Raw genomic sequence first — 14,018 nt, 5'->3', positions numbered from 1 at the left:
ATATAAAATGCAGGGATTAAATGCAGCATAATATTTCTGTATTTTTGTCAAACACTAGACATTTTCTAAAGGTAATAATCCCTTTTTGAGCCTAAATTTAGAAAATAAATGTTCAATCAAGAGGCTGGGAGCAGGTATACTTGTCATACAACAGGACATTTTCTCCAACATGTTCTTTTCATATTTAAACTAGCCAATAGGATGCCAAACCAAGTGTATCTCTTGTACTAGTCCCAAACCCTGATAAATGGTGAGTTTTTTTCAGGAAGGGCATCTGACATAAAACACTTTTGCCAAAACTGTAATGCGAGTTCATCAAAGCAAACCCATACTGGATCGGTCGAGGCCCGGGTTAACGACTGCCACTGGTGCTGTTGACAAGTAGGGTGCTGGCAAAAATTGTGGTACTGTTAGTAGAAGACCATGAAGAAGAAAATGTGTCAGGAGCCAGAGGGAGAAGATGAAAGTCAAGAATGTAGGACTGAGGGTTGCAACTCTAAATGTGGGGATAATCACAGACAAAAGTAGAGAGCTGGCTGACATGATGCAGAGAAGGACGAAATGTGTTTTATTTGTCCAAGAGACCAAGTGGAAGGGCAGCAAGGCTTGCAGCATTGGAACAGAGTTCAAACTGTTTTACAATGGCATAGATTGAAAAAACAATTTGAGTATGGGTGGTCCTGAAGGAGGAGTTGGCAAGGAATGTAGTAGTGGTGAAAAGTGTCAGATATGGTGATGTGTCTGAAGGTAGAAATAGATGGTCTGATGCTAAATGTTACCACTGGTTATGCTCCACAAGTTGGATATGATGTGAAGGAGAAATATATATTTTGGAAAGATCTGGATGAAGTGATGTAGAGCATTCCCAGGGAGGAAAGTGTGGTTATAGAAGTACTCCTGAATGGACGTGTTGATGAAGGAAACAGAGGGGATGAGGAAGTGATGGGTAGGTTTGGTGTCAAGGAAAGAAACCATTAAGGACAGATGATGGTGGATTTTGCCAAGAGAATGGAAATGCCTGTAGTCAACACATATTTCCAAGAGGGAGGAACATAAAGTGACCTACAGTATAGGAGTGGAGGAAGGCGTACGCAGGTCGACTACATACATTATGTGTAGAAGAGGAAACCTGAGAGAGATTTAGGACTGTAAAGTTGTGTCAGGGGGGTGGGGGGGGGTGGCCAGACAACATCAGATGGTTGCATGTAGAATGATTGTTGTTGTGAAGAAGAGATAAAAAGTAAAATCAAAGAGGAAGACCAAATGGTGGAAGCTGAAAAAGGAAGAATGTAGTGAGAAATTCAGAGAGGAGCTGTTAAAAGCTCTGGTGGTAAGAACGAGCTTACAGATGGCTGGGCTACTACAGCAACAGTAATTAGAGAGACCAGTAGGTAGGTATTGGTGTGTCATCTGGACAGAGAGTAGATAATAAGGAAACCTGGTGGTGGGCAGCATGGTGCCACATTTGGTAAAGCTGCCGCCTGTCAACGAGTAGGTCACCAGCTCGAATCCCGGCCTGGGACCACCATAGGTGGAGTTTGTATGTTCTCTGTGTATGAGTGGGTTTTCTAGGGGTACTCTGATTTCCTCCCGCAGACCAAAAACATGAATGTTAGGCTGATTGGTAACTCTAAATAGTCTCTGGGTGTGAGTGAGAGTAAGAGTTGCATTCAGGCCCAAAAAAATCTGACCCGACATGGCCCCAGCCCGTAGCCATAATTTCCGATCTCCACCCGACCCGACAAATTAACAGTAAGTACAGGTCAGAACCCGACCCCCCCCCCCCCCCAACATTTTTAATGAAGCTTTTACTGCTTATATAGTTAACAGTCGACGGACATGCAAAAGTAAGGAGGCAGAAGATTGGAGCTGAGGGGGTGTTTGTCCTTTCATGGCCAACTAAGCACATTAAATTCCTGCTTCTGTCTGCATTCTTCATTATTCAGACATGGACCCTGCTCTGACACGTCGGATATTTTGGGCTCTCACTTGTTTGGGTCGTCTGCCGTGCGCATCCACTGAGTGCAGCGGCTGAATGAACGTCCATTTGAGCTTTGATGGATCGCTACCTGGCAGTATAGTTCCATCTGAAGCTTAACTTGACTTTTTGTTTACTATTATCAAGGCCGGTCAGCGTGCGATCAAATGGCCACGTGAGGCTGGTGATTGTATGACAAGCCATGTTGCCATATATTTGATCGTCAGCTGCGTGCGTCCGCTGACACAATCAAAAGCCCAACACCGGCACAGCCTGCACATTAAGCAGATTATTATGGCCCGGCCCTAATCCGGGTCGTGTCGGGCTCAGGGTTCGGGTTGGAAATGCCAGCTCTAGTGAGAATGTGAATGGTTGTTTGTCTCCTTTGTCTCTCTGTGTCCCTGTGATGGACTTGCAACCTGTCCATGGTGTCCCCTGCCTCTCGCACAGTGGTATCTGGATATTGGCAAAAGTGAATCCCACGATCCGAAAAGGAAGAAGCAAGTAAAGAGAAAGGATAGATGGATGGATGGTTGGGGTGCTGCTCATCCAGGTCAGCTGATGATCCACTGCAGTGTCACAGAACATTTTAATTTCCCCAGAGTTTGTAGACATGTACAGCCAAGATGATCTTATCTGATTAACAATTCCAGAAACAGTCCATATTGTTGCCTATATTGCAAACAGTTGCCCATAATGAAAAAAAAAAAAAAAAAAAAAGCTGGCCAAAAAATTAGAAAAAAGAAAAAAAAAACTAGTCATAACAGAATTTCTAATGTAATATGGTATGTTATAAGTGCTGAAGTCTTGAGCCTTCTCTGAAGCCTAGAGGGCTCTGAATGTTCTGCTCTGGTATTATAAAACATTAAAACAATGCAGAAATCAAAAGTTAAAAAAAAGAGAAGCTATGCTCTAATGTTAAAAATGAAGTTTGAAAACATGAAAACAAGATGGAGAAACAGTTTGGAAATGATGACCACATAAATTCAATAAATACTTTATCAATACCAATTCACTGGGTGAAAGCATCTTGCCTCTGTTGATTGACATGCTGATGCATATTAGAGGAGATATATAAACCAGTCAAAGCACACTTGCATCCAAAAACAAAGTTGAGAAATGGAGATCAGCTTTGTCTTTACTGGCCTGAGATTCTTGGAACTGATATCAATTGTTGTCCTGGGTGGATCTTTAGATGGTTTGAAAGAAAAAAATGAGCTTATAGAGGATCTGACTGGTGCTGGTGTCAGTACTGAGGCTTTGTCTATAAAATGCACCCTTCAGGGTACACCTCGTGTACCTGCATTCTCAATGGATGGTGACTTTGTTATTGGAGGTGTTTTTTCCATTCACTACAAACCGCTTACAGTGATTAATAACTACACCACCAAGCCTGACCCTGCAAGATGCACAGGAAGGTTTGTAAGAGAAAGAGAAAATGGAAAAGGTTGTAAGATGTGTAAAATTTATATGATTTGCTGTAAAATTAGCCATAATTGGGGTTTTGAATTTGCATTTAAGTAAGCATAGTACAAAATAAATGTATTTATGTATGTATGCATATTAAAACATTTTTATTTTGAAGTTATTTCTTAATTTTGTAATAGTTATTTAAGCTCATTTTAATTTTATATTATAGTTGTTTGTTTTAGATGTTGTCCTGTAGTTTTGCATGCTTGTTTTATTTGTTAAAAAAAAGTGCTTTCCTTTTTTCCCACAATTCTGCCTGAATGTCGATATTTTCTTGACTGAATTTGTGCAGCATTATTGGCCGAGAACTGCGTTTCTCAAGCGCAATGATTTTTGCTATTGAGGAAATAAACAACAATTCAAAACTCCTGCCGGGAATCAAACTTGGATATCAGATTTATGACTCATGTGCTGCAGTGCCTGTGGCCATTCAAGTGGCATTTCAGCTGTCAAATGGCCACACTCCTGTGTTTTACAAAGACAACAACTGTTCACAATTTGGTGTTGTGAAGGCTATTGTTGGAGAGTCTGGATCAACTCCATCTATCAGCATGTCACGCATCTTTGGGTCTTTTCATATTCCTCAAGTAAATTATCTGACTAGTTTTGTTGAAGTTCTCTAAAAGCGAAAGTTGTTTGTTTTATTTGTTTGTTCATTTCCATTGAAGATGTATAAATGTAATTTCCATGCTTTAGGTGAGCCACTCTGCCACTTGTGCCTGCCTGTCAGATAAGAAGCAGTACCCTACTTTTTTCAGAACCACTCCCAGTGATCAGTTCCAAGCTGATGCTCTGGCCAAGCTGGTGAAAACTTTTGGCTGGACTTGGATAGGTGCAGTTCACTCTGACTCAGATTATGGAAATTACGGTATGGCGTCATTTCTTGATGCAGCACAGAGAGAGGGGATCTGTGTGGAGTACTCTGAATCCTTCTATCGGACCGACTCACGATACAAGATAAAGAGAGTTGCTGATGCTATCCGCAGGTTTCTTAATCACGGATTGTGATTGATTCTTTGTATTTTTGAAAACTAAACAAATACTAAAAATGTTTGATTACAATTCATGAAAGCACATTTTCTTTTCATTTATTTAATGAGCCATTTTAGATATGTAATTTTTTATGGTTTGTTTTTCTTCTTTTGATGGTTTGAGGTAAATCTAGATTGACTTGAACACAAATGCCCAGCATTCATCATAAATTGACAAATGTGTCTTATTTGTAGGTTAAATAAATCTTCTATCCATAATCTGGCAAATCATCTAATTTTAATGCTTTTCTAGGTCAACAGCGATCATTGTTGTGGCTTTTACAGCCACTGGGGATATAAGAGTCCTCTTAGAGGAGCTGGCTCGTGAGCCTCCACCACCTCGTCAGTGGATAGGAAGTGAGGACTGGATCACTGACCCATACTTGATGAGCTTCAGTTTCTGTGCGGGGGCCATCGGAGTTACTATTCAGCAATCCGTCATCCCAGGGCTGAGAGACTTTCTGCTGGATCTCTCTCCCACTGAAGTAGCTGCTTCCTCCATACTCACGGAGTTCTGGGAGGATGCATTCAACTGCAGCTTGACAAAAAGTGAGGGCCTTTTTTTTTTCCTGTAGTAACCATGCAAGTAGAAATGATAAGGCATTTCTATCAAACTTAAAGTCAATAAAAATATTTGCTGCATTTACAGTATATAATAAACAATCTTCATCCCCTGGATTAGCTTTGTTCATAAATGGGAAGCCAAGTTTATTGAAATTACTTGCTTTAGCTTTAAATGTTAAAATGTAAAAGAATAACATGTTTTTGTGAATGCTTTCTGAAAAAAACATTTTTGGGGCTCATATCTACAGATTCTGGTCAATACAAGAGTGTGTGTGATGGAAATGAAAATATAAAAATGCTCCAAAACCCATACACTGACACATCTCAATTAAGAGTCACTAACATGGTGTACAAGGCTGTTTATGCAATAGCTCATGCCATTCACAATGCAATGTGTCAGAGAACAAATCTCACCACCCAGTGTTATAACAATATTAGACTGGAGTCCAAAAAGGTCAGTTTCACTATAAAAGTATTCTTTTTTTTTTCCTGGCAATGAATTACTTTGATTAATTTTGAACTGTTAATAGTTTATTTTTGATGTTTTTATTGTTTAGGTTTTATCAGAACTGAAAAATGTAAACTTTTCGCAAAATGGTTATTCTGTGTCCTTTGATGTTAATGGGGATCCTGTGCCTTTTTATGAGCTGGTCAACTGGCAAAAAAGTGAAAGTGGAGGTTTTAAAGTAGTAACAGTTGGTTACTATGATGCTTCTCAGATAAAAGGCCAAGAGTTTCATATCAACAAGAACATAACCTGGATGGAGGGTGGAACAAAAGTAAATGGTGTAGTGATAACAGATTCACAAAAGAAAAGATTTTGAACTAAAAACCTGCTACCTTGCAAAAATAAATAAATTAAAAAAAATAATTTTTGACTGTTTCTCTGTAACAGGTTCCAGTATCAGTGTGTTCAGAGAGTTGTCCTCCAGGAACTCATAAAGTGTTGCAGAAAGGAAAACCCATCTGCTGCTATGATTGTATACCATGTCCTGAAGGAGAGATCAGTAATACAACAGGTACAATACTTTTTTACAAATCATGTCTGAAATAAGAAATAACCACATCAAAAGAGTTATTTTTAATTTACTTGTAGATTCTCCTGATTGCATTCCCTGTTCTGGTGAATTCTGGACCAATGAAAAAAGAGATGCCTGCTTCCAAAAACCTGTAGAGTTTCTTTCATTTGATGAAGTCCTGTCAATCATCCTGGCTGCGTTCTCTCTTTGTGGAGCCTGTCTGGCCATCATGACAGCAGCTATTTTCTTTCGACACAGAACAACTCCAATTGTCAGAGCCAACAACTCTGAGCTGAGTTTCCTGCTGCTCTTCTCTCTGACTCTGTGTTTTTTATGTTCATTAACTTTCATTGGAGCTCCCTCTGAGTGGTCCTGCATGCTGCGACACACAGCGTTTGGGATCACCTTTGTTCTCTGTATCTCCTGTGTTCTTGGTAAAACTGTAGTGGTTTTAATGGCCTTCAAAGCTACACTTCCAGGTAGTAATGTCATGAAATGGTTTGGGCCTCCACAGCAAAGGATGACTGTTGTGTTTTTTACATTTATTCAAGTTTTAATTTGTACACTTTGGCTGGTTCTCAGTCCTCCTTTTCCAATGAAAAACCTGACAACATACAAGGAGAAGATCATCCTGGAATGTGCATTAGGCTCTGCTGTTGGCTTCTGGGCTGTGCTCGGGTACATTGGACTGCTGGCTGTTTTTTGCTTTGTGTTAGCTGTTCTAGCTCGAAAACTACCTGATAATTTTAATGAAGCCAGGATGATAACCTTCAGCATGCTGATCTTCTGTGCAGTGTGGATCACCTTCATCCCAGCATATATCAGCTCTCCTGGAAAGTTTACTGTGGCTGTGGAGATATTTGCTATTCTGGCCTCCAGTTTTGGACTGATACTGTGTATATTTGCTCCAAAGTGTTTCATCATATTGTTTCAGTCAGAAAAGAACTCCAAGAAATATTTAATGAACAAAAACTAACAGTGATTTTACATATCAGACATCAGAATGTTGATATGGTAAAATAAAACAAATCAGTTGAAATTTGTTCTATTATAATTTGTTTATTTACATTTTTTTTCTACAACATGTATTTAGGAGAACTCTAAATTGTCCCTAGGTGTGAGTGAGAGAGTGAATGGTTGTTTGTCTCGTTTGTCTCTATGTGGCCCTGTGATGGACTTGCGACCTGTCCAGGGTGTACCCCGCCCCTCGCACAGTGACTGCTGGACATGGGCACCAGCGACCCCCGTGACCCAAAATGGAATAAACGGGTAAAGAAAATGGATGGATGGATGGATGTATTTAGGAGTTACAGAACCAATTAATAAAGTTTACTAGTGTTATTTTTTTCTTGTCTGCGTTTTTATTTGATCGTTGTTCTTTTCCCCCTTTGTTACTTTTTCAAGTAGTCTAATGGGAATAATACAGTATATGATCCTTAAAAAATCCATTTTAGATTATTTTAGTACAGACAGTTTCATAAGGTGAAAATGATGAATGTGTTGCAGATTAATTATCAGCTGTTGTATAGTGGAGGATAATCCATCCATACATCCATACATCCATACATCCATACATCCATACATTCATACATTCATACATCCATACATCCATACATACATACATTCATACATCCATACATCCATACATCCATACATACATACATACATACATTATCCTTATTCACTTTTCCTTTCTACATCACAAAGGCCACTTCTGCCCATTTCCAGCTTTCACAGTGTGAGAGGCGTGTGACATCCTGGACACATAAGTCCATCACAGGGCCACATAGACACAAACGGTCATTCACTCTCATTCACACCTAGGGACAATTTAGAGTAACCAATTAGTCCAACATGCATCTTGTTAGTCTTTGGGAGGAAACTGGAGTACTCAGAGAAAAAAAAAAAAAAAAAACATGCATGCTTCGAGAGAAAGTGCAGACTCCACCCAGAAAGGTCCCCAGCTGGGGTTTGATCCGGCAACCTTCTTGCTGAGAGGCACCAGCTCTAAAAACTGTGGCACAGGGCTGCACATACATAAACAAATCTACACTCAAATACTGGCACCGGAGGAATGGCAATCCGATTTGTTCCTACTGGCCTGAGATTAGCTGTGAACCTAATAGAAGTGATCACAGTTCTTGTCCTTTCTGGGTCTTTGAATGGACTTCAGCCAACAGTTAAGACCAAAGAGGCTCCAACTGATGTGGGTGTCAGTACTGAGACGTCATTGATGAAATGTAAAATGCAGAGTACACGTTGTTTACCTGCCTTCTCAGTGGATGGTGACTTTGTTATTGGTGGTATATTTTCTATTCATTACAAACTGCATGCAGTGATTTATAACTACACCACCAAGCCAGAACCTTCAAGATGCAGTGGCAGGTGAGTGAGAAGGAGAGGTGGAGAAAGAAGAAAGTGTTTTTGATGTTTATGAATGGAAATTATGTTTTTTTTTTCTGCAAATATTGTAGCAAGCTGATACTGAGGGACCAAAAATAAATAAATAAAATAACAATGAAACATCCAGATTTGTATAAACATTTTCTTTGTGATACAGTAATTTTTTCTACATGTTTAAAATATAAATAACTCAAACTGAACAGCTTGATTTGAATTGCTAATTTTATTCGTTGTATTTTGTAAATCCACAGTAAAAAAAAAACAATCATGCATTGATTGTTTGACTAATCAATTTTCAATTTATCAATTCATCATTTTTAAAACTTCAGTGTTATGTGATTTATTTCTCAAATATCATTTTCAGTAGTTTGATAATATTTTTATATTTTACATTTTTGTGTTATTGTCTGCAATCACTCGATCAATTTTACACAGCATTGACGCTCGGGACCTGCGTTTTGCTCGTGCAATGATCTTTGCAATTGAAGAGATAAACAACAGCACAAAGCTGCTTCCAGGCATCAAACTTGGATATCAGATCTATGACTCATGTGCTTCAGTGCCTGTGTCTGTGCATGTGGCCTTTCAACTATCAAACGGACAAGACCCTGAATTTTATAAAGGCAGCAATTGTTCCCAGTCTGGAGTGGTGATGGCTGTTGTTGGTGAGTCTGGATCAACTCCTTCCATCAGCATGTCCCGCATCTTTGGACCCTTCAGTATCCCATTGGTAAGAACAGTCTGCATTTATTGCCTAGAAATAAACTACAAGTACCTGCTGATTTTACCGTTTTGGTTTAGTGAAAATGATATAAGTTGTATTTTTGTTTTAATTAGGTGAGCCACTTTGCTACTTGTGCCTGTCTGTCTGACAAGCAGCAGTACCCGACTTTTTTCAGAACAATTCCCAGTGATCATTTTCAGGCTGATGCTCTGGCCAAACTGGTGAAACACTTTGGCTGGACTTGGATAGGTGCTGTCCGCTCAGACTCAGATTATGGAAATAATGGAATGGCATCTTTTCTTGATGCAGCACAGAAAGAAGGAATCTGTGTGGAGTACTCTGAATCTTTTTATCGGACCGACCCAAGTAGCAAGATAAAGAGAGTAGCTGATGTTATTCGCAGGTGTCTAATTTACTAATTTACATTGTTTTGTGTATCTTGTGAAGATGTGGGTCAACTGTACAAAAACTAAGTCAGTGATAGGTTAAAAAAGAAAATAATTGAGTATTTTTGATTTAAAAAAAAGTTTTTATACGTTCTGCTTTTTGTTTGTTTTCATACATATTTACATACATATTATTTTTTGTGAAGAGATTTATCTTTATTTTTTCATTTTACATTTTTTACTTTACAGTGGGAAAAATATAAAATAAATGTGAGCAATAATTTTTAATGTCTCAACAGGTCTACAGCAGTGGTTGTTGTAGCTTTTTTGTCAAATGGAGAAATGAGAGTTCTGTTGGAGGAACTGGCTCAGGCGCCTTCACCTCCTCGTCAGTGGATAGGAAGTGAGTCCTGGGTAACTGACCCGAACCTAATGAGCTTCAGTTTCTGTGCAGGAGCTATTGGAGTTGGCATTCAGCAATCTGTCATCCCAGGATTGAGAGATTTCCTACTTGATCTTTCTCCCACCCAAGTAGTCGCCTCTTCTCTGCTTACAGAATTCTGGGAAAACTCGTTCAACTGCAGCTTAAAAAAATGTGAGCAAGGTTTCACTATAATTTAAAAAAATGTACATGAAGGGCTTTCCTATTATGCTGCCTTGTTGAGTGTCTCTATGCAATTTGAAATTGCTCTCTTTTTATTTAAACTCTATTTATACAGGTAGTCTCATTGAGTCCCAATGACTCGTTTTCAAGATAGACATGACAGACAACATGTAGAGTACAGACGACAATGTAAAACAATAAAAGCAATAACAAGAAAGTTGTTAAAACAATAAAATCAAAGTCCCACACAAAACAAGGTTAAAATAAAAACAAGAACATATTTACTTATAGTTTTCTAATGGCCTTGTCAAATGTTTAAAATCCCTTAAATAAATAATCTCGTTATTTTAAACTAAACACAGACGCAAATAAAATGTTTGGCATTTATTCTAACAGACTTTTAATGGCTCTGGTGAAGTTCAAACATCCTGAATGTAATTCAAGAACTACAAATTTTGGTTTTGTTATTTAATAATGAATTATAGCTATAGTAATTTGTCTACCATGTACCTCCCAATAGACCCAAGTATATGAAATCTAAGTAAGGACTGTGATTTGTCTGCTTTTGTCTATATGTGACTACAGATCCTGATCCAGACAAGAGACTGTGTGATGGAACTGAAGACATAATGTTGCTTAAAAATCCCTACACTGAACCGTCACCATTAAGAGTCACTAACATGGTGTACAAGGCTGTTTATGCAATAGCTCATGCGATTCACAATGCATTGTGTCAGGAAACAAATCTCACCACTCAGTGTTATAAATACATCAAACTGCTGCCTAAACAGGTAAAGGAAAATAAATGTTTTACTATTATTATTTTTATTGACTTCCCTGAAGGTCATTTAATGTGATTTATTTCTTATGTTTCCAAATTTATTTCCCTCTACATTATTATACCTCACAGGTTTTTACAGAATTAAAAAAAGTAAACTTTTCTCAAAATGGTTATCCAGTGTCATTTGATGCTAATGGTGATCCAGTGGCTTTTTATGAGCTGGTCAACTGGCAGAAGAGTGAGAGTGGAGGTATTAAGATGTTAACAGTAGGATACTACGATGCATCACTGCCAATAGGCCAGGAGTTTCGTATAAACATGAACATAACCTGGATGGAGGGTAGGACCCAGGTACAGAACTTATGGGTTATATTTTACAAACATTGATATAGTAACTTTAAAAAAGTTTGTTACTTTGTGTGTGACTGAGTGACAGGTTCCAGTGTCAGTGTGCTCAGCGAGTTGTCCTTCAGGAACTCGGAAAGTGTTGCAGAAAGGAAAACCCATCTGCTGCTATGATTGTATACCATGTCCTGAAGGAGAGATCAGTAATACAACAGGTAAAACAAATACATTTTCTATTCCTCTTTATATTGATTTAATGCAGTTATGCAATGTACATATTAGAGCATTGACAACAAGTTTTTTATTTTTTTCAGATTCTCATGATTGCTTCCCTTGTCAGAGAGAATTCTGGCCGAATGCAAAAAGAAATGCGTGTCTTTCAAAATCTATGGAGTTTCTGTCATTTGATGATGTTCTGTCAATCACCTTGAGTGCTTTCTCTGTTTTGGGGGCTTGTCTGGCCATGATCACAGCAGCTATTTTCTTTAATCACAGAACAACTCCAATTGTCAGAGCCAACAACTCAGAGCTGAGCTTCTTGCTGCTCTTCTCTCTGACTCTGTGTTTTTTATGTTCATTAACTTTCATTGGAGCTCCCTCTGAGTGGTCCTGCATGCTGCGACACACAGCGTTTGGTATCATATTTGTTCTCTGTATCTCCTGTGTTCTTGGGAAAACTGTAGTGGTTTTAATGGCCTTTAAAGCTACACTTCCAGGTAGTAATGTCATGAAATGGTTTGGGCCTCCACAGCAAAGAATGACTGTTGTGTCTCTCACATTAATTCAGGTTTTAATATGTGCCGTTTGGTTGATTCTCAGTCCTCCTTTTCCAGTAAAAAATCTGACAACATACAAGGAGAAGATCATCCTGGAATGTGCATTAGGCTCTGCTGTTGGTTTCTGGGCTGTGCTCGGGTACATTGGTCTGCTAGCTGTTTTTTGCTTTGTGTTAGCTGTTCTAGCTCGAAAACTACCTGATAATTTTAATGAAGCCAAGATGATAACCTTCAGCATGCTGATCTTCTGTGCAGTGTGGATCACCTTCATCCCAGCATACGTCAGCTCTCCTGGAAAATTTACAGTGGCAGTAGAGATATTTGCTATTCTGGCCTCCAGTTTTGGACTCATACTATGTATATTTGCTCCAAAGTGTTTCATGATCATATTTCAGCCCAAGAAGAACTCCAAAAGATATTTATTGAACAAAAATCAAATGTAAAATTCTCAATGTATTTAATAAAGTAGCAAGAGTGCAATGATGGAAACTAAACTGCTGTTCATATATATATTTTTTTTTATTTTGTATTTTTATTCCTAATTTATAATATTGTTTAGAGCCAACATTGCTTGGTCTTGCTCTTCTGCAGTTTTTTTTTCTTGTTCAAGGAGTGCTTCTTTGAATAAATGTTTTAACATGATTGATAATGATACAGTTTCTAAGGTAAAAATTAAAACTGTGATGATTATCCATTTCCAACATTTTGAATAAATGATTTAAAGAAAAACATTTTTAAACAATGACTAACAAACAAATATGGGAACACATAATTTAGATTTTCATTTACTATGTGCTTCACAGTATTTTACTTTTTTTTTTCTCTGAAGCATTAAAAAAATGCTTTTAGATTTTTTTTTTTCCTTTTTATTCTCCTTCAGATTATCCAGAATGTTTGTTTACTACATTAAAAAAAAAATAGTTTTTTGAACTAAGACAAATTACAGTAAATTGTTTGTTCAATTCATATTTTTTTTTCTCTTACGTAAAATTAGAAAATATAACTAACTTGACTGTTTTACTTAAACCTATATTTGAATCAAAATAAATCAATGTTAGAATTTTCAGTGTATTTTTATTTCCAATGTCACACATTCTTTGTCACTAATTGGGTGGATAGTATTCCAGAAAAAAACACCTATTGCCTACTCTCGCCATTGAAAAATGAAGCCAGCAGAGCTGAGTTAAAATGTTTTGACAGTTTTTCAAGTCTCAATTACTCTTAAATAATCACAATGAAACAATCTTTTTTTAATATTTAAAAAAATGATCTATTACACTAATTAGTCATTGCTAAGTATATATAGAAAATACATTTTTGTAAGTAAGAACTATATAAATCAACTAGCATCCAACCATCAAAGTTTTTGCTTACATGGAGGCGGATGGGACATTAAATTTGTATATGGACCAGCAGACAGATAAGCTGGCTCCATTCTTGGTTTCATTCTAGGACTATGGTTGGATGACTGGATATGAACAATTAATGGGACTAACACAACCAAAGCTTGATATAGACAGTGCACAACTGACAAGTAAGAAATTTTCAAGCATCCATCCATTATCGTCCATTTGTTCCAAAGTTGGGTCGTGGGGACAGCAGCTTGAGGAGGGATGGACAGACATCTCTTTCCATAGCCACCTTTTCCAGCTCTTCTGGGAGAACTCCAAGGCATTCCCAGGCCAACCAGGAGTCTGACCAGCGTGTCCTGTGTTTCGCCTGGTGTCTCCTCCCAGTTGTACGTCTGAAGCACATCCCTATGGATGTGCCCAGGGATTATCCTTAGCAGCTGCCCGAACCACTTCAACTGGCTCATATCAATGTGGAGGAGCAGTGGTTCTATTCCATTCTCTCCTTGATAACTGAACTTCCCACCCTATCTCTAAGGGAGAGTCCAGCTATACTTAGAGGAAAATATTTTCAATGGTCTGTATCTT

At 38.1% G+C, this 14,018-nt stretch overlaps 2 protein-coding genes across 2 annotated transcripts in view; both read left to right on the top strand.

The window, feature by feature from the left end:
* Positions 1 to 7,038, top strand: part of LOC119410915 (extracellular calcium-sensing receptor-like) — a 15,873-nt gene extending 8,835 nt beyond the window's left edge. The window contains exons 9-17 of the mRNA XM_037677836.1: positions 2,429 to 2,450; positions 3,174 to 3,396; positions 3,741 to 4,035; positions 4,145 to 4,434; positions 4,733 to 5,026; positions 5,275 to 5,497; positions 5,601 to 5,822; positions 5,939 to 6,062; positions 6,140 to 7,038. Coding sequence (XP_037533764.1) covers positions 2,429 to 2,450; positions 3,174 to 3,396; positions 3,741 to 4,035; positions 4,145 to 4,434; positions 4,733 to 5,026; positions 5,275 to 5,497; positions 5,601 to 5,822; positions 5,939 to 6,062; positions 6,140 to 7,038 — 2,592 coding nt within the window. The remainder of the gene's footprint in view (positions 1 to 2,428; positions 2,451 to 3,173; positions 3,397 to 3,740; positions 4,036 to 4,144; positions 4,435 to 4,732; positions 5,027 to 5,274; positions 5,498 to 5,600; positions 5,823 to 5,938; positions 6,063 to 6,139) is intronic.
* Positions 7,039 to 8,295: 1,257 nt separating this feature from the next.
* Positions 8,296 to 12,524, top strand: LOC119410662 (extracellular calcium-sensing receptor-like). The gene is made up of 8 exons (XM_037677547.1): positions 8,296 to 8,447; positions 8,901 to 9,195; positions 9,303 to 9,592; positions 9,875 to 10,179; positions 10,765 to 10,970; positions 11,090 to 11,311; positions 11,397 to 11,520; positions 11,620 to 12,524. Exons 1-8 carry the CDS (start codon positions 8,296 to 8,298, stop codon positions 12,522 to 12,524), a joined length of 2,499 nt encoding a protein of 832 aa, XP_037533475.1.
* The last annotated feature ends 1,494 nt before the right edge of the window (positions 12,525 to 14,018 follow it).

Source organism: Nematolebias whitei, chromosome 6 (assembly GCF_014905685.2).
Source record: "Nematolebias whitei isolate Nwh7 chromosome 6, NemWhi1, whole genome shotgun sequence".
Taxonomy (NCBI): domain Eukaryota; kingdom Metazoa; phylum Chordata; class Actinopteri; order Cyprinodontiformes; family Rivulidae; genus Nematolebias; species Nematolebias whitei.
This window is presented reverse-complemented; position numbering and strand designations above follow the sequence as displayed.

Bases quoted from the DNA above. Each gene is read 5' to 3' on its own strand.
- LOC119410662 (XM_037677547.1), top strand. From the start codon at position 8,296: ATGAAATGTAAAATGCAGAGTACACGTTGTTTACCTGCCTTCTCAGTG. The intron at 8,448-8,900 runs GTGAGTGAGAAG...AATTTTACACAG, and splicing joins CCTTCAAGATGCAGTGGCAG to CATTGACGCTCGGGACCTGC. The intron at 9,196-9,302 runs GTAAGAACAGTC...TGTTTTAATTAG, and splicing joins GACCCTTCAGTATCCCATTG to GTGAGCCACTTTGCTACTTG.